We start from the raw sequence: 23,386 nt of genomic DNA on the forward strand, positions 1-23,386 counted from the left end.
TGTGCTTTGGGTCATTGGCCTGTTGTAGGAGGAAATTGGCTCCAATCAATCGCCGTCCACAGGATATGGCATGGCGTTGCAAAACGGAGTGATAGCCTTCCTTCTTCAAGATCCCTTTTACCGTGTACAAATCTCCCACTTTACCACCACCAACGCACCCCCAGACCATCACATTGCCTCCACCATGCTTGACAGATGGCATCAAGCACTCCTCCAGCATATTTTCATTTGGTCTGCGTCTCACAAATGCTACTTTGTGATCCGAACACCTCAAACTTCGATTCGTCTGTCCATAACACTTTTTTCCAATCTTCCTCTGTCCAGTGTCTGTGTTCTTTTGCCCAGTGTTTTGTCCAGTGTTTTGCGGGTACTATTTAATGAAGTTGCCAGTTGAGGACCTGTGAGGCGTCTGTTTCTCAAACTAGACACTCTAATGTATTTGACCTCTTGCTCAGTTGTGCACCGGGGCCTCCCACTCCTCTTTCTATTCTGGTAAGAGCCAGTTTGCGCTGTTCTGTGAAGGGAGTAGTATACAGCGTTGTACGAGATCTTCAGTTTCTTGGCAATTTCTCACATGGAATAGCCTTCATTTCTCAGAATAAGAATAGACTGATGAGTTTCAGAAAAAGTTATTTGTTTCTGGCCATTTTGAGCCTGTATCGAACCCACAATTGCTGATGCTCCAGATACTCAACTAGTTTCAAGAAGGCCAGTTTTATTGCTTCTTTAATCAGCACAACAGTTTTCAGCTGTGCTAACATAATTGCAACAGGGTTTTCTAGTGATGAATTAGCCTTTAAAAATTATAAACTTGGAATTAGCAAACACAACGTGCCACTGGAACACAGGACTGATGGTTGATAATAATGGGCCTCTGTACGCCTATGTAGATATTCCATTAAAAATCAGCCGTTTCCAGCTACAATGGCTATTTACAACATTAACAATGTCTACACTGTAATTCAGATCAATTTGATGTTATTTTAATGGACAAAAAAATTGCTTTTCTTTCCAAAAAAAAAAAAACATTTCTAAGTGACCCCAAACTTTTGAATGGTAGTGTACATGTGAAGAGGATTGAAACATTAACCTCATACTCACAAGGTACAGCAGTTAGTTACATTATTGTTTTAGATAATGTACAATGAGCCAACTGTAAAACCAAGCCATAAACCTAAACAAGCAACTGTTTGCTATATATATATTTTTTATTTTTATTTCACCTTTATTTAACCAGGTAAGCCAGTTGAGAACAAGTTCTCATTTACAACTGCGACCTGGCCAAGATAAAGCAAAGCAGTGCGATAAAAACAACACAGAGTTACATATGGGGAAAAAAACATAAAGTCAAAAATACAACAGAAAATATATATACAGTGTGTGCAAATGTAGCAAGTTATGGAGGTAAGGCAATAAATAGGCTATAGTGCAAAATAATTACAATAGTATTAACACTGGAATGCTAGATGTGCAAGAGATTATGTGCAAATAGAGATACTGTGGTGCAAAAGAGCAAAATAAATAACAATATAGGGATGAGGTAGTTGGGTGGGCTAATTTCAGATGGGCTGTGTACAGGTGCAGTGATCGGTAAGGTGCTCTGAAAACTGATGCTTAAAGTTAGTGAGGGAGATAAGAGTCTCCAGCTTCAGAGATTTTTGCAATTCGTTCCAGTCATTGGCAGCAGAGAACTGGAAGGAATGGCGGCCAAAGGAGGTGTTGGCTTTGGGAATGACCAGTGAGATATACCTGCTGGAGCGCAGACTACGGGTGGGTGCTGCTATGGTGACCAATGAGCTAAGATAAGGCGGGGATTTGCCTAGCAGTGATTTATAGATGGCCTGGAGCCAGTGGGTTTGACGATGAACATGTAGTGAGGACCAGCCAACAAGAGCGTACAGGTCACAGTGGTGGGTAGTGTATGGGGCTTTGGAGACAAAACGGATGGCACTGTGATAGACTACATCCAATTTGCTGAGTAGAGTGTTGGAGGCTATTTTGTAAATGACATCGCCGAAGTCAAGGATCGGTAGGATAGTCAGTTTTACGAGGGCATGTTTGGAGCATGAGTGAAGGAGGCTTTGTTGCGAAATAGGAAGCCGATTCTAGATTTAACTTTGGATTGGAGATTCTTTATGTGAGTCTGGAAGGAGAGTTTACAGTCTAACCAGACACCTAGGTATTTGTAGTTGTCCACATACTCTAGGTCAGACCCGTCGAGAGTGGTGATTCTAGTCGGGTGGGCGGGTGCCAGCAGCGTTGGATTGAAAAGCATGCATTTAGTTTTACTAGTGTATAAGAGCAGTTGGAGGCTACTGAAGGAGTGTTGTATGGCATTGAAGCTCGTTTGGAGGTTTGTTAACACAGTGTTCAATGAAGGGCCAGATGTATACAAAATGGTGTCGTCTGCGTAGAGGTGGATCTGAGAGTCACCAGCAGCAAGAGCGACATCATTGATATACACGGAGAAAAGTGTCGGCCCAAGAATTGAACCCTGTGGCACCCCCATAGAGACTGCCATAGGTCCAGACAACAGGCCCTCCGATTTGACACACTGAACTCTATCTGAGAAGTAGTTGGTGAACCAGGCGAGGCAGTCATTTGAGAAACCAAGGCTATTTAGTCTGCCAATAAGAATGCGGTGGTTGACAGAGTCGAAAGCCTTGGCCAGGTCGATGAAGACGGCTGCACAGTACTGTCTATTATCAATCGCGGTTATAATATCGTTTAGGACCTTGAGCGTGGCTGAAGTGCACCCATGACCAGCTCGGAAACCGGATTGCATAGCGGAGAAGGTACGGTGGTATTCGAAATGGTTGGTGATCTGTTTGTTAACTTGGCTTTCAAATACTTTCGAAAGGCAGGGCAGGATGGATATAGGTCTGTAGCAGTTTGGATCTAGAGTGTCACCCCCTTTGAAGAGGGGGATGACCGCGGCAGCTTTCCAATCTCTGGGGATCTCAGACGTTATGAAAGAGAGGTTGAACAGACTAGTAATAGGGGGTTGTGACAATTTGGCAGCTAGTTTTAGAAAGAAAGGGTCCAGATTGTCTAGCCCAGCTGATTTGTAGGGGTCCAGATTTTGCAGCCCTTTCAGAACATCAGCTGTCTGAATTTGTGTGAAGGAGAAGCGGGGGGGCATGGGCAAGTTGCAGCGGAGGGTGCAGAGTTGGTGGCCGGGGTAGTGGTAGCCAGATGGAAAGCATGGCCAGCCGTAGCAAAATGCTTGTTGAAATTCTCGATTATTGTAGATTTATCGGTGGTGATAGTGTTTCCTAGCCTCAGTGCAGTGGGCAACTGGGAGGAAGTGCTCTTATTCTCCATGGACTTTACAGTGTCCCAAAACTTTTTGGAGTTAGTGCTACAGGATGCAAATTTCTGTTTGAAAAAGTTAGCCTTTGCTTTCCTGACTGCTTGTGTATATTGGTTCCTAACTTCCCTGAAAAGTTGCATATCGCGGGGGCTATTTGATGCTAATGGAGTACGCCACAGGATGTTTTTGTGCTGGTCAAGGGCAGTCAAGTCTGAGGAGAACCAGGGGCTATATCGGTTCTTAGTTCTGTATTTTTTGAATGGGGCATGTTTATTTAAGATTGAGAGGAAATTACTTTTAAGGAACAACCAGGCATCCTCTACTGACGGAATGAGATCTATATCCATCCAGGATACCTGGGCTAGGTCAATTAGGAAGGCCTGCTCGCTGTGTTTTAGGGAGCGTTTGACAGTGATGAGGGGTGGTCGTTTGACCGCGGACCCGTTACGGACGCAGGCAATAAGGCAGTGATCGCTGAGATCCTGGTTGAAGACAGCTGAGGTGTATTTAGAGGGTATGTTAGTCAGGATGATATCTATGAGGGTACCCATGTTTACGGATTTAGGGTTGTACCTGGTAGGTTCGTTAATAATTTGCATGAGATTGAGGGCATCTAGTTTGGATTGTAGGATGGCCGGGGTATTAAGCATATCCCAATTTAGGTCACCAAGCAGTACGAACTCTGAGGATAAATGGGGGGCAATCAATTCACATATGGTGTCCAAGGCACAGCTGGGGGCTGAGGGGGGTCTGTAGCAAGCGGCAACAGTGAGAGACTTATTTCTGGAAAGGTGGATTTTTAGAAGTAGAAGCTCAAACTGTTTGGGCACAGACCTGGATAGTATGATAGAGCTCTGCAGGCTATCTCTACAGTAGATTGCAACTCCACCCTCTTTGGCAGTTCTATCTAGACGGAAAATGTTATAGTTGGGGATGGAAATTTCAGAATTTTTGGTGGCCTTCCTGAGCCAGGATTCAGACACTGCTAGAACATCAGGGTTGGCGGAGTGTGCTAACGCAGTGAATAACTCAAACTTAGGAAGTAGACTTCTGATATTTACGTGCAGGAAACCAAGACTTTTGCGATTACAGAAGTCAGCAAATGATAGCGCCTGGGGAGTACGAGTGATACTGAGGGCTGCAGGGCCTGGGTTAGCCTCTACATCACCAGAGGAACAGAGGAGGACTAGAATAAGGATACGGCTAAAGGCTTTAAGAACTGGTCTTCTAGTGCGTTGGGTACATAGAATAAAGGGGGCAGATTTCCGGGTGTTGTAGAAAAGATTCAGGGCATTATGTACAGACAAGGATATGGAAGGATATGAGTAAAGTGGAGGTAAACCTAAGCGTTGGGTAACAATGAAAGAGATAGCATCACTGGAGGCACCAATTGAGTCGGTCTCTGCGTGTATGGGGGGTGGGACAAATGAGCTATCTAAGGCAGGTTTAGCTGGGCTGGGGGATCTACAGTGAAATAGTACAATTAGAAATAACCGAAACAACAATAAGCTAACCATGTTTGGGCTGAAGCTAAACATAAACAGGATGTAGTACCGTAAAAAGGAACAGTCCAGCAGACATCAGCTGTATAGCTGAGTTATCATAAGGTCCGGTGAACAGCAATAGGATAGTTCGGAGGCTGCTAAAGCACTAGCGAGTAAGAGGCCACGGCTAGCGTGTGCTAGCGGGCCGGGGCTAGCAGATGGAATCTTCGTGGTCGATGTCGTAACCACATCAGACGATTTCGTCGGCAGACCAGTCGTGTAGGATCGGCAGGGCTCCGTGTCAACACTAGGTGGTCCCGTCCGGTTGACAGAGAGCCGGGAGATGGGCCTAGCTCAGGATGATTAGCCAGACCACAGCGTCCATTTTGTTGCAGCTAGCTGGTAGCGATGAATCCGGAGTTAAAGGTCCAGTGATTCAGTGATTCCGGCAGAAAAACTGATATGTTCTGGGTCGATAAGCGCTGTGCAGACTGGCCGAATAATAGTCCAGACTAGAGCTGGCTGGTGAGTGGTGCAGGCCACGGACAATGGTGAAAAACCGCTAACGGTAGCTGATAGCAAGTAGCTAGTTATCTGGCTAGCTAGTTTCAACTGGAGATTCTAGATAAAAGGTAAGTCAATAATAGAATCCGTTCCACATTGAGTGAGGCGGGTTGCAGGAAAGTATATTTTGTAGAAGGATGAAAAGTCTGATAGGGAAATATGTACGAAAAATAAAAATAAAAACAGGATATTTACAGGCTATTTACAGATACACGACAAAAACAGAACTGCACTACTACGCCATCTTGGATATTTTCGTGTACAACATCAGTGAGTATGTTAAGCTAATGCTAACCTCACTATCTCTGTCTCTGTGTTACCCAGGCATCTTCACAGCGCCCATTGATGGCCGCTACTTCTTCAGTGCAATCCTGACTGGCCACAAGAACGAGAAGATTGAGGCGGTGCTGTCCAAGTCCAACTACGGCATGGCCCGTGTGGACTCCGGGGGATACCAGCCAGAGGGCCTGGAGAACAAGCCGGTAGCCGAGGCCAAGATCACCCCTGGCTCCCTGGCCGTGTTCAACATCATCCTGCCCCTCCAGGCTGGAGACACAGTCTGCATTGACCTGGTCATGGGCAGGCTGGCCCACTCCGTAGAGCCTCTCACCATCTTCAGTGGAATGCTGCTGTATGAACAGGTGTAAGCCAGCGGGACAGAACCCCCATCTGGTTCTCCATCTGGAACATGAGAGAGGGAGAGGAAGGAAGAAACGGAGAGGGACGAGGAAAGGGAGAGAAGAGAGGGGTTGGGGTTGGTCCCCTCCTGGACTGTTTAGACTCACGGTTTGAATTGACAACTGCTTTTCAAAGCAAAACGACCGGGCCAGAGAACGAGGTGGAATGACTTTATAACGACTTGTGAAACACGGGAACGAACGAGAACTAGGACACGACGACAACGACAGAAACGTGTTTCTCCCTCCGTGTGTTATTTCTGGCCCTCTGATGTTGTGAGACCAGGTGAATTGCTTGAATAAACACAGGATATACTATAAACTGAGCAGCAGACTGAGAGACTTCGCCCTTCATTTTTTTACCTAGCTCGTCCAGTATTTGGAGAGGTGTTTTCACACCAAATTTGTAGCTAATACTGCAGGATTGTTCTACGGTTATTGTTATTACTATGCCCCTGTTTCTATATTACTCACTCCAGGCATGGGGCTCAGAGTACAGTAGTCCTCCGTGCGCCACTGCCGACCATAAAGTCTCCTTGACATCCCATCTACACCTTCTCTGCGAAGTGTTTCCCTGCCAAAGAGCCAGAAACACTGTCAAGTTCTGAGGTTAACCGGAAGTACGGAATGTGTTGTCTGGGGGATAGCTGATTTCTATTGTGATGAATTCACGTTTTGTGATTTATTTTTATATTATCATGCACCTTTCTGCCTCCTTGTCTGTCTTTTCTGTAATGTCTTTGGCCCGGCGATCCAAAGCTTGGCCTTGTTGACGATATTTTCAGCTACAGCTTAAGTGCGTTATACTGGTGGTTCCCAAAGCCATTTATGTGCCGTCCGTGACCTAGCTAAATGTGCCGACCGTGACCTAGCTAAATGTGCCGTCCGTGACCTAGCTAAATGTGCCGTCCGTGACCTAGCTAAATGTGCCGTCCGTGACCTAGCTAAATGTGCCGTCCGTGACCTAGCTAAATGTGCCATCCGTGACCTAGCTAAATGTGCTATCCGTGACCTAGCTAAATGTGCCGTCCGTGACCTAGTTAAATGTGCCATCCGTGACCTAGCTAAATGTGCCATCCGTGACCTAGCTAAATGTGCCATCCATGACCTAGCTAAATTGCCGTCCGTGACCTAGCTAAATGTGCCGTCCGTGACCTAGCTAAATGTGACGTCCGTGACCTAGCTAAATGTGCCAACCGTGACCTAGCTAAATGTGCTATCCGTGACCTAGCTAAATGTGCCGTCCGTGACCTAGTTAAATGTGCCATCCGTGACCTAGCTAAATGTGCCATCCGTGACCTAGCTAAATGTGCCATCCGTGACCTAGCTAAATGTGCCGTCCGTGACCTAGCTAATTGTGCCGTCCGTGACATAGCTAAATGTGCCGTCCGTGACATAGCTAAATGTGCCGTCCGTTACCTAGCTAAATGTGCCGTCCGTGACCTAGCTAAATTGCCGTCCGTGACCTAGCTAAATGTGCCGTCCGTGACCTAGCTAAATGTGCCATCCGTGACCTAGCTAAATGTGCCGTCCGTGACCTAGCTAAATGTGCCTTCCGTGACCTAGCTAAATGTGCCGACCGTGACCTAGCTAAATGTGCCGACCGTGACCTAGCTAAATGTGACATCCGTGACATAGCTAAATGTGCTGTCCGTGACCTAGCTAAATGTGCCTTCCGTGACCTAGCTAAATGTGCCGTCCGTGACCTAGCTAAATGTGCCATCCGTGACCTAGCTAAATGTGCCGTCCGTGACCTAGCTAAATGTGCCGTCCGTGACATAGCTAAATGTGCCGACCGTGACCTAGCTAAATGTGCCATCCTTGACCTAGCTAAATGTGCCATCCGTGACCTAGCTAAATGTGCCATCCGTGACCTAGCTAAATGTGCAGTCCGTGACCTGAAGCCTTCAGACATGTCTTTCCATGCTTCAGATGAATGAAAGAATGTTCCTAGCCCAAAACCCAGCCTTAACCACAACCAAGTAGGAATTTGCCTCAACCAAACAGAGGGAAACTCTGCCCTATACCCCAGTACAGAGGGAAACTCTGCATTATACCCCACTACAGAAGGAAACCCTGCATTATACCCTAGTGCAGAGGGAAACTCTGCATTATACCCTAGTGCAGAGGGAAACTCTGCATTATACCCTAGTGCAGAGGGAAACTCTGCATTATACCCTAGTACAGAGGGAAACTCTGCATTATACCCCACTACAGAAGGAAACCCTGCATTATACCCCAGTACAGAGGGAAACTCTGCCCTATACCCCAGTACAGAAGGAAACTCTGCCTTATGCCCCAGTATATAAGGAAACCCTGCCTTATGCCCCAGTATAGAAGGAAACCCTGCCTTATGCCCCAGTATAGAAGGAAACCCTGCCTTATACCCCAGTATAGAAGGAAACCCTGCCTTATACCCCAGTATAGAAGGAAACCCTGCCTTATACCCCAGTACAGAAGGAAACCCTGCCTTATACCCCAGTATAGAAGGAAACCCTGCCTTATGCCCCAGTATAGAAGGAAACCCTGCCTTATACCCCAGTATAGAAGGAAACCCTGCCTTATACCCCAGTACAGAAGGAAACCCTGCCTTATACCCCAGTGCAAAAGGACCACATGGCCTATAGATCCTTTATTACATCATTAGAGGGAATCAAATGATGTGACTCAACAATCTTCAACCTAACACAGAGTCACACCCCAAAGTGTGAGAAAGTCGGTCTGAAAGCCTTGGTGATGAGTCAGGAGGAAGTATTTTCCTCCCCCTTTGCCTTGAACCCCCCGTTTCCCCCTCAGGCACACGATGTGTTGAATGGCTGCCAAGGGCCACAAGGAGTGAGCGAATCATAAACAGAACGCTGTGCTCTTTCTCTAAGAGGGTCCCGATGGACATCATTAATCGAGCTACAATGAAGTGTTTACACAGGACCATAAATAAGAAGCTCCCTCTGACAGCAGGGGATGATTACTTGGCCATGTCTGTCGGCCCTCCAATGGCCCAGTGATACAGAGGACTATGTCCTCTAATGGCCCAGTGATACAGAGGACTATGTCCTCTAATGGCCCAGTGATACAGAGGACTATGTCCTCTAATGGCCCAGTGATACAGAGGACTAGGTCCTCTAATGGCCCAGTGATACAGAGGACCAGGTCCTCTAATGGCCCAGTGATACAGAGGACTATGTCCTCTAATGGCCCAGTGATACAGAGGAATAGGTCCTCTAATGGCCCAGTGATACAGAGGACTATGTCCTATAATGGCCCAGTGATACAGAGGACTAGGTCCTCTAATGGCCCAGTGATACAGAGGACTATGTCCCCTAATGGCCCAGTGATACAGAGGACTAGGTCCTCTAATGGCCCAGTGATACAGAGGACTATGTCCTCTAATGGCCCAGTGATACAGAGGAATAGGTCCTCTGATGGCCCAGTGATACAGAGGACTATGTCCTCTAATGGCCCAGTGATACAGAGGACTATGTCCTCTAATGGCCCAGTGATACAGAGGAATAGGTCCTCTGATGGCCCAGTGATACAGAGGACTAGGTCCTCTAATGGCCCAGTGATACAGAGGGATATGTCCTCTAATGGCCCAGTGATACAGAGGACTAGGTCCTCTAATGGCCCAGTGATACAGAGGAATATGTCCTCTGATGGCCCAGTGATACAGAGGACTATGTCCTCTAATGGCCCAGTGATACAGAGGAATAGGTCCTCTAATGGCCTATTGATACAGAGGACTAGGTCCTCTAATGGCCCAGTGATACAGAGGACTAGGTCCTCTAATGGCCCAGTGATACAGAGGACTAGGTCCTCTAATGGCCCAGTGATACAGAGGAATAGGTCCTCTGATGGCCCAGTGATACAGATGGCTCCCCAACAAATGACCCGCTGTTGTGGGCTGCTCAGCTAATCACTTTGCTGGCCACTGTGCCCAGGTTAATGAGGTCACATTGTTGACAAAAAAGCCCCCCCAAAAAGTTAATGAATCGATACTGCCGAATAATAATTCATAATATATCAATGATTTATTTCCATACCTATACATATATTTCATATCAATATGAATATAATCCAAGTGTTTCTCATAATAGTAGAGACAAGTGTCATTACAAATCCGCGGACTGGTTCATAATAATAGACCATTCCACCCTGTGCATTGTTTCACGCGATATGATTGCAAACGTGACTTTCATTGAAATTGAGCTACAACAATGAGGTGCTTTCAGAGCGGGGCTTTCAGAGCTGGGCTTTCAGAACGGGGCTTTCAGTGCTAGGCTTTCAGAGCGGGGCTTTCAGCGCGGGGCAGAGACAAGAAAAATAAAGAAGATTTCATTTGAACAGAAACATGAAATGAACCCATTTGAAGTGAACCCATTTGAAGTGAACACATTTGAACTGAACACATTTGAAGTGAACACATTTCTTTAGTAAAAAGGTGCTGCTGATAACACTGCCATCGTCGTCGAGGAAGCTGGAATTATTTTGAATGAACGTGCGAAAGTAACATGCTTTTTAAGTGATTTGTTTGACAATCAGATGAAAACATCATGACTGGTTGTGGTCATGGTACATTAAAAAGTAATACATTTTTACAGTTAAATTACATGTCTTTACTATAAAACCCATAGGAGGAGGGAGGGGGGGAAGCTCAGACTGGCCTCTGCCTGGGTCCTCCAAATCACTAAGTCCCTGTACAGAGGAATAGTTACAGGCCCTCTAATGGCCCAGTGATACAGGGGACTATGTCCTCTAATGGCCCAGTGATACAGAGGACTAGGTCCTCTAATGGCCCAGTGATACAGAGGACTAGGTCCTCTAATGGCCCAGTGATACAGAGGACTATGTCCTCTAATGGCCCAGTGATACAGAGGAATAGGTCCTCTGATGGGCCAGTGATACAGAGGAATAGGTCCTCTGATGGGCCAGTGATACAGAGGAATAGGTCCTCTGATGGCCCAGTGATACAGAGGAATAGGTCCTCTAATGGCCCAGTGATACAGAGGACTATGTCCTCTAATGGCCCAGTGATACAGAGGAATAGGTCCTCTGATGGGCCAGTGATACAGAGGACTATGTCCTCTAATGGCCCAGTGATACAGAGGAATAGGTCCTCTGATGGCCCAGTGATACAGAGGAATAGGTCCTCTGATGGCCCAGTGATACAGAGGACTAGGTCCTCTGATGGCCCAGTGATACAGAGGAATAGGTCCTCTGATGGGCCAGTGATACAGAGGACTAGGTCCTCTGATGGGCCAGTAATACAGAGGAATAGGTCCTCTGATGGGCCAGTGATACAGAGGAATAGGTCCTCTAATGGCCCAGTGATACAGAGGAATAGGTCCTCTAATGGCCCAGTGATACAGAGGAATAGGTCCTCTGATGGCCCAGTGATACAGAGGAATAGGTCCTCTGATGGCCCAGTGATACAGAGGAATAGGTCCTCTGATGGGCCAGTGATACAGAGGAATAGGTCCTCTAATGGCCCAGTGATACAGAGGAATAGGTCCTCTAATGGCCCAGTGATACAGAGGAATAGGTCCTCTGATAGGCCAGTGATACAGAGGAATAGTTACAGGTCCTCTAATGGCCCATGTGATACTCCGCAGACCAGTGTTTCCCAACCCAGTCCTAGGTTCCCCCTTAACCATTACATACAGTGGGGAAAAAAAGTATTTAGTCAGCCACCAATTGTGCAAGTTCTCCCACTTAAAAAGATGAGAGAGGCCTGTAATTTTCATCATAGGTACATGTCAACTATGACAGACAAAATGAGAAAAGAAATTCCAGAAAATCACATTGTAGGATTTTTTATGAATTTATTTGCAAATTATGGTGGAAAATAAGTATTTGGTCAATAACAAAAGTTTCTCAATACTTTGTTATATACCCCTTGTTGGCAATGACACAGGTCAAACGTTTTCTGTAAGTCTTCACAAGGTTTTCACACACTGTTGCTGGTATTTTGGCCCATTCCTCCATGCAGATCTCCTCTAGAGCAGTGATGTTTTGGGGCTGTCGCTGGGCAACACGGACTTTCAACTCCCCTCCAAAGATTTTCTATGGGGTTGAGATCTGGAGACTGGCTAGGCCACTCCAGGACCTTGAAATGCTTCTTACGAAGCCACTCCTTCGTTGCCCGGGAGGTGTGTTTGGGATCATTGTCATGCTAAAAGACCCAGCCACGTTTCATCTTCAATGCCCTTGCTGATGGAAGGAGGTTTTCACTCAAAATCTCACGATACATGGCCCCATTCATTCTTTCCTTTACACGGATCAGTCGTCCTGGTCCCTTTGCAGAAAAACAGCCCCAAAGCATGAAGTTTCCACCCCCATGCTTCACAGTAGGTATGGTGTTCTTTGGATGCAACTCAGCATTCTTTGTCCTCCAAACACGATGAGTTGAGTTTTTACCAAAAAGTTATATTTTGGTTTCATCTGACCATATGACATTCTCCCAAACCTCTTCTGGATCATCCAAATGCACTCTAGCAAACTTCAGACGGGCCTGGACATGTACTGGCTTAAGCAGGGGGACACGTCTGGCAATGCAGGATTTGAGTCCCTGGCGGAGTAGTGTGTTACTGATGGTAGGCTTTGTTACTTTGGTCCCAGCTCTCTGCAGGTCATTCACTAGGTCCCCCCGTGTGGTTCTGGGATTTTTGCTCACCGTTCTTGTGATCATTTTGACCTCACGGGGTGAGATCTTGCGTGGAGCCCCAGATCGAGGGAGATTATCAGTGGTCTTGTATGTCTTCCATTTCCTAATAATTGCTCCCACAGTTGATTTCTTCAAACCAAGCTGCTTACCTATTGCAGATTCAGTCTTCCCAGCCTGGTGCAGGTCTACAATTTTGTTTCTGGTGTCCTTTGACAGCTCTTTGGTCTTGACCATAGTGGAGTTTGGAGTGTGACTGTTTGAGGTTGTGGACAGGTGTCTTTTATACTGATAACAAGTTCAAACAGGTGCCATTAATACAGGTAACGAGTGGAGCCTCTTAAAGAAGAAGTTACAGGTCTGTGAGAGCCAGAAATCTTGCTTGTTTGTAGGTGACCAAATACTTATTTTCCACCATAATTTGCAAATAAATTCATTAAAAATCCTACAATGTGATTTTCTGGATTTCTTTTTCTCAATTTGTCTGTCATAGTTGACGTGTACCTATGATGAAAATGACAGGCCTCTCTCATCTTTTTAAGTGGGAGAACTTGCACAATTGGTGGCTGACTAAATACTTTTTTTCCCCACTGTATTTGATCTATTCCAACACTAGCGCACCAGAACAGGATGAGGATGGTATTATCCAGTGCTGCATTAGACTGCTAGACTATGTGTTATTTACAAGGAAACGATTCAGCTTACATATCATCAAATGGATACCAATATGTTTGGCAGAGATGTACACCATTACAATCAAATACATGGAGTTTTATTCAAATGATATGTCTATTGGAAGATTCAGCATTTGGTTGAGAAGCTGCTATCTTGCTACTCTGTGCCTTTGAGTATTTCTCCACTTGGTCCTAAACTGACCTCTGTGTTTGTTATTGCTAAAGGAATCCCAAAGGTTTACTCAATCTATGAAGTCATTAACAACTGGTCATTCCACATGCCAACCAAAGCAATGCTATGTATTAAAGGTCCAGTTCTTCTTTGTTTTTACAGATCCTCCTCCCCACAGTCTAACCTTTTGCCTTGAATGTGTGATTTGGCGACACGTGTGGTTCAAATAAAGATATTTAATTTTACAGCCATGTCGTCTCCGTAGGAGTTTGTTTCTGATTAATTCTCTGCTCTGAGGGTTAGGACTCTAATCTAGCTGCTCAGAGGGTTAGGACTCTAATCTAGCTGCTCAGAGGTTTAGGACTCTAATCTAGCTGCTCAGAGGGTTAGGACTCTAATCTAGCTGCTCAGAGGGTTAGGACTCTAATCTAGCTGCTCAGAGGTTTAGGACTCTAATCTAGCTGCTCAGAGGGTTAGGACTCTAATCTAGCTGCTCAGAGGGTTAGGACTCTAATCTAGCTGCTCAGAGGGTTAGGACTCTAATCTAGCTGCTCAGAGGGTTAGGACTCTAATCTAGCTGCTCAGAGGGTTAGGACTCTAATCTAGCTGCTCAGAGGGTTAGGATTCTAACCTAGCTGCTCAGAGGGTTAGGACTCTAATCTAGCTGCTCAGAGGGTTAGGACTCTAATCTAGCTGCTCAGAGGGTTAGGACTCTAATCTAGCGGGAAAGGAGATGGTGATGATGTCATGTTTTGAGATGTCTTCTGTCAGCGCAGTATGTAGTTTGAGCAGACCTCTCGGTTCAGTGCTCTTGTGTGACTGCTTAAATGTATATAGGCAGTGATCCAAGTCCTGTGATTTATTAATAAACACAGTATATGGTACGGAATCAAGTATTTCCATAACTGGACCACTTTTCCTGAAAGATTTACTGAACCATTTGGAACTTTAGTCAAATAATATATAAATTGTTTTTATTCGTTTTTATTCCTGCACATTAATAAACATGACATTTTGCTTTCCCCTCGACCTGTGCTGTAAAGGCTGAGAAAGAGAAAGTGTTGAGCCACGTCATTTTTCCAGTCTGCAAGCCAAAAAGAGAAAGTCATGCTGGGAGAGCTGCCTGTGAATTCATGGAAAGAATAACATCTCACAGCTGTCCATCAACGGAGACACAGAGATCTCATTTTTGACGAACTGAGTCCCCTCTTCCCTTTAGTTTCTCCTGCACTGAGCTGGGATGGGACTTTAACAACTCTGGACGTCTAAACCAGGCTTTCCCAACACTCTCCTCGGCCACCACAGACATTTAACATTTTAGTTTTAACCCTTAACTGACACACCTGATTCAATAAGTCAAATAATCATCAAGCCTTTGACTAATTAAGTCAGGTGTGCCAGTTTAGGGTTAAAACTAAAATGTGAAATGTTTGGGGGGGGGGGCTCGAGGAGAGGGTTGGGAATCACTGGTCTAGACGTTCAGGGGGTCTGGAGGAGAGGGTTATGGTTAGGGTAACCCTGGTGTAGATGTCCAGCGGGGCTGGAGGAGAGGGTTATGGTTAGGGTAACCCTGGTGTAGATGTCCAGCGGGGCTGGAGGAGAGGGTTATGGTTAGGGTAACCCTGGTGGAGACGTCCAGCGGGGCTGGAGGAGAGGGTTATGGTTAGGGTAACCCTGGTGTAGATGTCCAGCGGGGCTGGAGGAGAGGGTTATGGTTAGGGTAACCCTGGTGGAGACGTCCAGCGGGGCTGGAGGAGAGGGTTATGGTTAGGGTAACCCTGGTGTAGATGTCCAGCGGGGCTGGAGGAGAGGGTTATGGTTAGGGTAACCCTGGTGGAGACTGAGAGATCTCCATGAAACACACTCTTTCCATGTTTTCCCCCTTTTAGTTTCTTCTTCATTAGATGTCCTTCATCTGTGGAAAGAACCCAGATCCTGCCCTCCGAAGCCGGGCCCTCTGAAGCCTGGCCCTCCGATGCCAGATTGTCTCCTCCGGTTGGAATGAGAGAATCTGAATGGGCCTGAGAGTTGCCACTATTTTCTGATGTGTATGAAGTGTGACTCTGTTCTGCCCTGGGTGTGTGTGTGAGAGTGAGGGGGGTTTGAGAGTTTGTGGCTGGAATATGTACACACCAGCTGTGTGTGGCCGGGACAGGGTGGGATACTGACATATTTCCTGTTTATCTTTCGTTTTTACACACACACACACACACACACAGTTTGTATTGCTCTCCTAGTGGGGACCAAATAATTGATTTCCCTCCAAAATCCTATTTTCCCTAACCCCTAACCCTAAATCTAACCCTAACCCTAACCTTAACCCTTAACCTAACCTTAACCCTAAACCTAACCTTAACCCCAAACCCCTAACCCTAAAACTATACCTAACCCTAACTCCTAACCCTGACCCTAACCGTAAGCCCTAACCCTAACCTTAATTTTAACCCTAACCCTAATTGTAACCCTTTACCCTAAAATAGCATTTTTCCTTGTGTGGGACAGGCAAAATGTCCTCACTTGTCCGAATGTTCCAAACATTGTACATTTGAATTCCGTAAAAAGAGTGTGGAAGAGGTGAAAAAAATATTGTTGTCTATCAACAATGGCAAGCCACCGGGGTCTGACAACTTGGATGGAAAATTACTGAGGATGATAGTGGACGATATTGCCACTCCTATTTGCCATCTCTTCAATCTAAGCCTACAGGAAAGTGTGTGCCCTCAGGCCTGGAGGGAAGCAAAAGTCATTCCACTATCCAATAATAGCAAAGCACCCTTTACTGGCTCAAATACCTGACCAATCAGCCTGATACCAACCCTTAGTAAATTTTTGGATAAAATGGTGTTTGACCAGATACACTGCTATTTTTGAGTAAACAAATTAACAACAGATTTTCACCATGCTTATAGGGAAGGGCATTCAACATGTATGGCACTTACATGAATGACTGATGATTGGCTGAGAGAAATTGATAATAAACGATTGTGGGAGCTTTTTTGTTAGACTTCAGTGCAACTTTTGACATTATCGATCATAATCTGCTGCTGGAAAAATGTATGTGTTATGGCTTTACATCCCCTGTGTAAAGGAGTGGGGGAAAAAAGTATTTAGTCAGCCACCAATTGTGCAAGTTCTCCCACTTAAAAAGATGAGAGAGGCCTGTAATTTTCATCATAGGTACACGTCAACTATGATAGACAAATTGAGAATAAAAAATCCAGAAAATCACATTGTAGGATTTTTTATGAATTTATTTGCAAATTATGGTGGAAAATAAGTATTTGGTCACCTACAAACAAGCAAGATTTCTGTCTCTCACAGACCGGTAACTTCTTCTTTAAGAGGCTCCTCTGTCCTCCACTCGTTACCTGTATTAATGGCACCTGTTTGAACTTGTTATCAGTATAAAAGACACCTGTCCACAACCTCAAACAGTCACACTCCAAACTCCACTATGGCCAAGAACAAAGAGCTGTCAAAGGACACCAGAAACAAAATTGTAGACCTGCACCAGGCTGGGAAGACTGAATCTGCAATAGGTAAGCAGTTTGGTTTGAAGAAATCAACTGTGGGAGCAATTATTAGGAAATGGAAGACATACAAGACCACTGATAATCTCCCTCGATCTGGGGCTCCACGCAAGATCTCACCCCGTGGGGTCAAAATGATCACAAGAACGGTGAGCAAAAATCCCAGAACCACACAGGGGGACCTAGTGAATGACCTGCAGAGTGCTGGGACCAAAGTAACAAAGCCTACCATCAGTAACACACTACGCCGCCAGGGACTCAAATCCTGCAGTGCCAGACGTGTCCCCCTGCTTAAGCCAGTACATGTCCAGGCCCGTCTGAAGTTTGCTAGAGTGCATTTGGATGATCCAGAAGAGGATTGGGAGAATGTCATATGGTCAGATGAAACCAAAATAGAACTTTTTGGTAAAAACTCTACTCGGTCGTGTTTGGAGGACAAAGAATGCTGAGTTGCATCCAAAGAACACCATACCTACTGTGAAGCATGGGGGGTGGAAACATAATGCTTTGGGGCTGTTTTTCTGCAAAGGGACCAGGACGACTGATCCGTGTAAAGGAAAGAATGAATGGGGCCATGTATCGTGAGATTTTGAGTGAAAACCTCCTTCCATCAGCAAGGGCATTGAAGATGAAACGTGGCTGGGTCTTTCAGCATGACAATGATCCCAAACACACCGCCCGGGCAACGAAGGAGTGGCTTCGTAAGAAGCATTTCAAGGTCCTGGAGTGGCCTAGCCAGTCTCCAGATCTCAACCCCATAGAAAATCTTTGGAGGGAGTTGAAAGTCCGTGTTGCCCAGCGACAGCCCCAAAACATCACTGCTCTAGAGGAAATCTGCATGGAGGAATGGGCCAAAATACCAGCAACAGTGTGTGAAAACCTTGTGAAGACTTACAGAAAACGTTTGACCTGTGTCATTGCCAACAAAGGGTATATAACAAAGTATTGAGAAAAAAGTTATTGACCAAATACTTATTTTTCACCATAATTTGCAAATAAATTCATAAAAAATCCTACAATGTGATTTTCTGGATTTTTTTTCTCATTTTGTCTGTCATAGTTTACGTGTACCTATGATGAAAATTACAGGCCTCTCTCATCTTTTTAAGTGGGAGAACTTGCACAATTGGTGGCTGACTAAATACTTTTTTCCCCCACTGTACCTGTCTAACAGAACACAGAGAATGTTCTTTAATGGAAGCCTCTCCAACATAATCCAGGTAGAGTCAGGCATTCCCCAGGGCAGCTGTCTAGGCCCCTTACTTTCTAAAATCTTTACTAATGACCTTCCACTGGCTTTGAGTAAAGCCTGTGTGTCTATGTATGCAGATGACTCAACACTATACACGTCAGCTACCACAGCAAGTGAAATCACTGCAATACTTAACAAAGAGCTGCTGTCAGTTTTAGAATGGGTGGCAAGTAATAAGATAGTACTAAATATTTCAAAAACTAAAAGCATTGTATTTGGGACAAATCATACACTAAATCCTAAACCTCAACTAAATTTTCTAATGAATAATGTGGAAATTGAGCAAGTTGACGATACTAAATTGCATGGAGTAACCCTGGATTGTAAACTGTCATGGTCAAAACATATTGATGTAACAGTAGCTAAGATGGGGAGAGGTCTGTCCATAATAAAGCACTGCTCTGCCTTCTTAACAACACTATCAACAAGGCAGGTCCTACAGGCCCTAGATTTGTCGCACCTGGACTACTGTCCAGTCATGTGGTCAGATGCCACAAAGAGGGACTTAGGAAAATTACAGTTGGCCCAGAATAGGGCAGCACAGCTGGCCCTTAAATGTACACGGAGAGCTAACATTAATAATATTACTATATGCACAATATGCACTTCATCACTACTTGTATATGTGAGAAATATTAACATGTTGAATGCACTGAGCTGTCTGTTTAAACTACTAGCACACAGCTCGGACACACATGCATACCCCACGAGACATGCCATCAGAGGTCTCTTCACAGTCCCCAAGTCCAGAACAGACTATGGGAGGTGCACAGTACTACATAGAGCCATGACTACATGGAACTCTATTCCACATCAAGTAACTGATGCAAGGAGTAAAATTAGATTTAAAAAACAGATAAAAATACACCTTGTGGAACAGCGGGGACTCTGAAGAGACATACACACACACGATAACATACGCACTGTACACACACGTACACATGGATTTTGTGTTGTAGATATGTGGTTGTAGAATAAGGACCTGAGGGAACACACTTAATGTGTTGTGAAATCTGTTGTGAAATGTATTGTAATGTTTTTAATTGTATATAACTGCCTTAATTTAGCTGGAGCCCAGGAAGAGTAGCTGCTGCCTTGGCAGGAACTAATGACGATCCATAATAAACCCCAGGAAGAGTAGCTGCTGCCTTGGCAGGAACTAATGAGGATCCATAATAAACCCCAGGAAGAGTAGCTGCTGCCTTGGTGTCACGCCCTGGCTCTGGGGACTCTTGTATGTTGAGCCAGGGTGTTAGTTTCTTTGTGTAGTGTCTATGTTTCGTTTTCTATGTTCACGATCTAGTTTAAGTGTTTCTATGTTGGCCGGGGTGGTTCTCAATCAGAGGCAACGAGAATCAGCTGTTGCTTGTTGTCTCTGATTGGGAACCATACTTAGGCAGCCTGTTGTGCACTTGTGTTTGGTGGGATCTTGTTCCGTGTTGGGTTGTGTTCATGACCGAGGACTTCACGTATCGTTTTGTTGTTTTTGTATTTTGTATCGTGTTGCTAGTACACTATTAAAAGAGATGTACGCATATCACGCTGCGCCTTGGTCCAATCATTATGACGATCGTGACACTTTGCAGGAACTAATGAGGATCCATAATAAACCCCAGGAAGAGTAGCTGCTGCCTTGGCAGGAACTAATGGGGGATCCATAATAAATACAATACAATACAGTTGAAATTGTATATGACGCACATCATTGTCCATTTTTGTCCATCAGAAGTACAACTCAAGTCAACTATTTTCAGATGAGTTTGTCTGTCAAAAGATGGACCGTTTGTGCCTTTTTTGTTGGTCAATCATAATTAATTAATCTTAATTATACAGTACAACAGGTGGAATTTGATTTAAGTACTATGTATGTTAGCACTGTATCTAGCTCAGGACAGCATTAACACATCAAGCAGATACAGATTAAATGCTTTATAGTTAGCTAGAATTTTCTTTCTTTGTCACAATTTCATTGTATCCATGGCTACCTGGCAACCTAACGTATGAGATTATTGTAGACTTCCTCCTGCAAAAGGAAAGGTTATTGTTTAATTGATTGATTGAGTTTGTAGTATAGCAAAGACAGATGATAAAGTATGATGCCGCTAGTTATCACAAGAAAACATACGGCACAGATTTCCAATGTGGTCCTCGGTGCGGAAACGCCGAAATAACCATAGAACTAAAGCACATATGATGAGCCCAGTGGCTTCCTCACCATGATGACAGGGTGTAGATCACCGATGTGTTGAAAGTGTTGACTGCTCCAAACGTGTCCACAGGGGCCTCCGGTGGAAAGGCATCTGAGTGGACAACTACGCCATCAGGACCCATCTCATCTGCCCCTTTCTCTGCCCAGGCACATGAGGACAGCGCTGGAACACAGGAAGCACACTTACAGGACAGGACCGCAGGTGTTGAGACAACCCTGGTAAACTGGATCAGAATATGAAGAGTTAAACAATAGCATCGAACCTAAAGTATTAGACTGTACTCCCCACATCCTCGACCTCTTTGCCCCGTTCTGTCCGTCCATCCGTCCGTCTTTCTTTTTGTTACTCTATCTCCTGCCTGCCTGTATGTGTGTCCCTCTCTCTCTCTTCCTCTTTCTCTCTCTTTTCTTCTGTCTCTGTGTACCACTCACCCATTCTTCACTCTGTGGTAGAGGCCCATCGGAGCACTGGCAGCAGAGTGGAAGGCAAAGAGCACGGCCGCATCCTTGTTGACCAACTCCTGGAGAGGAGAGGTTGCTTCAGGACATGTTCAGGGCAGATAAAGGAGACAGCAGTGTTTTATAACATTAACAGGTTTGGTCATTTCCTCTCCAATGCCAGCAATGACAGAAGCAGGATTAAAATACATTTTATTTATTTATTCAAAAAAATTTTTTTTTTTTTTTTTACATTTTTTTTTTTGTCATTTAGCAGACGCTCCTTATCCAAATCATGCCTACTCAGTTATTGCTTATATTGTACCACAGTGAACACTCCATCCTTAAATGCAAACTATGAATCAAGAATACATTGTCTTATAAACCCATGTGGGCTAGGCATTCTGAAGATACAAGACACTAATAATAACATAAATCAAAATCAATCTCCAAACCTGTAAAGAAAGCTGAACAACATGTTTTGGGAATTAAATGACAATATACAACATTCCTACAGAACATTGTCTGTCTTAGATGTTGTTTGGGAGGCATTGTCCCAGGGTGTTATGGGTGATACTCATGCTATCAGTGAGGGCGTCGTACCACATCGCCATAGCGAAAGAGCTGGTACAGAGGCTCCCTGGTCTTCTCTATCTCCACGGATGCAGTGATCCTGTGTTGCTGTGGCAACGTGCTGTTAGACAGCTCCACCTGCTGGATCATCTTCACCTTCTCCTCAGCATTACGACACGGTCATGTGACAAACATGTCATAAATATGACCAAAACCTGTCATGGTCATGGATGTTGCAAACATGTTATAAACATTACCAAAACCTGTCGTGGCTGTTATAAACATGACCAAAATGATATTATTTTAAGTGTTAGAAACTGTACATGATACAAAACGGTTTATCATTATTACATCTATAGGAGTGTTCTATTAGGTCAATGTTAACCTCTGTGTGATTCACTCTACAGACAGACAGACAGACAGACAGACAGGCAGACACAGCCCTCAATGAACACAATGATAATGATAATACATGCATATTAATATAATTATATCATTATATCATTATTTTCATTAATAATTATAATAATAACAATGATAGACAGTGTGTGGGTACATTTGTTGCAGACTGAGAGACCAGGGACTAACCTATGACCTCTTGGAAGCACACCTGGAGATGAGGTAGAGCTGGGGTTTAGATGGGATGGGTTCCACCTAGTGGTAGAGACGGGGATAGCAGCACAGAAGAGCCCAAGTGGAAAGCGAGCGAGTGAGTGTGTGAGGGAGAATTTCAGGAGAGGAACTGAATTGAACTCAAAGAGCAAAACACACACACACACACACACACACACACACACACACACACACGCACGCACACACACACACACACACACACACGCACACACACACACACACACACACCTAGACACAGACACACACCTGGTGTGGGTGCCCATGGTCACATTGGCTATGATCATAGAGGTAGGGAAGGAGCAGTGAGGGTGATAGGAGAGAGATGTCAATCTGGTACTTCTGAAAGTAATCTGGTACGAAGCTGTCATCTCTGCAAACATCAAAGCAGTGACTTTGATCCCAGATGAGGAGGCCATGTTGAATTATAACTGCTGTATAATGTAGTCAACGTGTGTCAATGATATATGATGAAAAGAAAGGCACCATATGTGTAACTAGTTCCAAAACCTTTTTTTATGCTCAAATAATTTCTAGTTGAATGAACATATGAGACAAGTTGAGCAAACGCATTATTTAAGTTGACTGAATTTTTGCCTAAGATTTCTCAATTTGGAGCTATGTTTGAGTAAACAAAAAAAAAAGGCTGTGGAACCAGTTACTTAATAACAATTAGTTTAAATAACTAGATTTTTGTTTACAGTCTACCTCTTCAAAGAGTATTTAAAATAATCCCACAGCACCCTCCCTCGCACCCGCTCCTCACCTTGTTCACGGTGTTATGGAAAATGTTATCGTGTGAAGAGACAGCCTTGAAAATGTTCATCTTGTCTTTTGTGTCATAAACAATCCTTGGTTCCTGCTTGGTAAAGATATGAGGGGAGGCGACATGACCCCCTCCTTAGGACCATCAGGCAGAATGCCCAGAATATGTTCTATAAGTTAAGATAGGAGACGGTGCCAGATACATGCAGGTGAATGCATGTATAAAAATACTTTACTTAATAGATAAGTTCTGTGCTCACCTTCATGTAACACACTCCAAATAATATTCATAACAAAGCATGCTCATAACATATTGGCCATGTAACTTGTCTGTGTAAGCAGTATATCAGAGATCTAACGGCATTGCCCCGGAGGAGCTCACTTCAGACCAGTACTTTATGCATCTAAGTTTGACTGTCACCTCTCCAGCTTGCTGTTAAAAAACAA

The 23,386-nt window shown here is 44.6% G+C and overlaps 2 protein-coding genes across 2 annotated transcripts in view; both read left to right on the top strand.

Moving 5' to 3' along the window:
• LOC121544607 (EMILIN-1) overlaps positions 1 to 6,365 on the top strand; it is a 76,348-nt gene extending 69,983 nt beyond the window's left edge. Inside the window, exon 9 of the mRNA XM_041854585.2 lies at positions 5,686 to 6,365. Within this exon, the coding sequence (XP_041710519.1) occupies positions 5,686 to 6,008 (323 nt within the window). The 3' untranslated portion in view covers positions 6,009 to 6,365. The remainder of the gene's footprint in view (positions 1 to 5,685) is intronic.
• Positions 6,366 to 6,846: 481 nt separating this feature from the next.
• LOC121544606 (microtubule-associated protein 6-like) lies at positions 6,847 to 13,787 on the top strand. Its single transcript, XM_041854583.2, has 2 exons — positions 6,847 to 11,693; positions 13,290 to 13,787. Exons 1-2 carry the CDS (start codon positions 10,784 to 10,786, stop codon positions 13,310 to 13,312), a joined length of 933 nt encoding a protein of 310 aa, XP_041710517.1. The 5' UTR covers positions 6,847 to 10,783; the 3' UTR covers positions 13,313 to 13,787.
• Positions 13,788 to 23,386: the final 9,599 nt, after the last annotated feature.

This window comes from Coregonus clupeaformis, chromosome 29, assembly GCF_020615455.1.
Source record: "Coregonus clupeaformis isolate EN_2021a chromosome 29, ASM2061545v1, whole genome shotgun sequence".
Taxonomy (NCBI): domain Eukaryota; kingdom Metazoa; phylum Chordata; class Actinopteri; order Salmoniformes; family Salmonidae; genus Coregonus; species Coregonus clupeaformis.

Excerpts from the sequence above, each read along its gene's own strand:
- LOC121544606 (XM_041854583.2), top strand. The coding sequence starts at position 10,784 with ATGTCCTCTAATGGCCCAGTGATACAGAGGACTAGGTCCTCTAATGGC. Across the intron at positions 11,694-13,289 it reads GTTCCCCCTTAACCATTACA|TATTTGATCTATTCCAACAC; the intron begins TACAGTGGGGAA and ends TTTTCCCCACTG.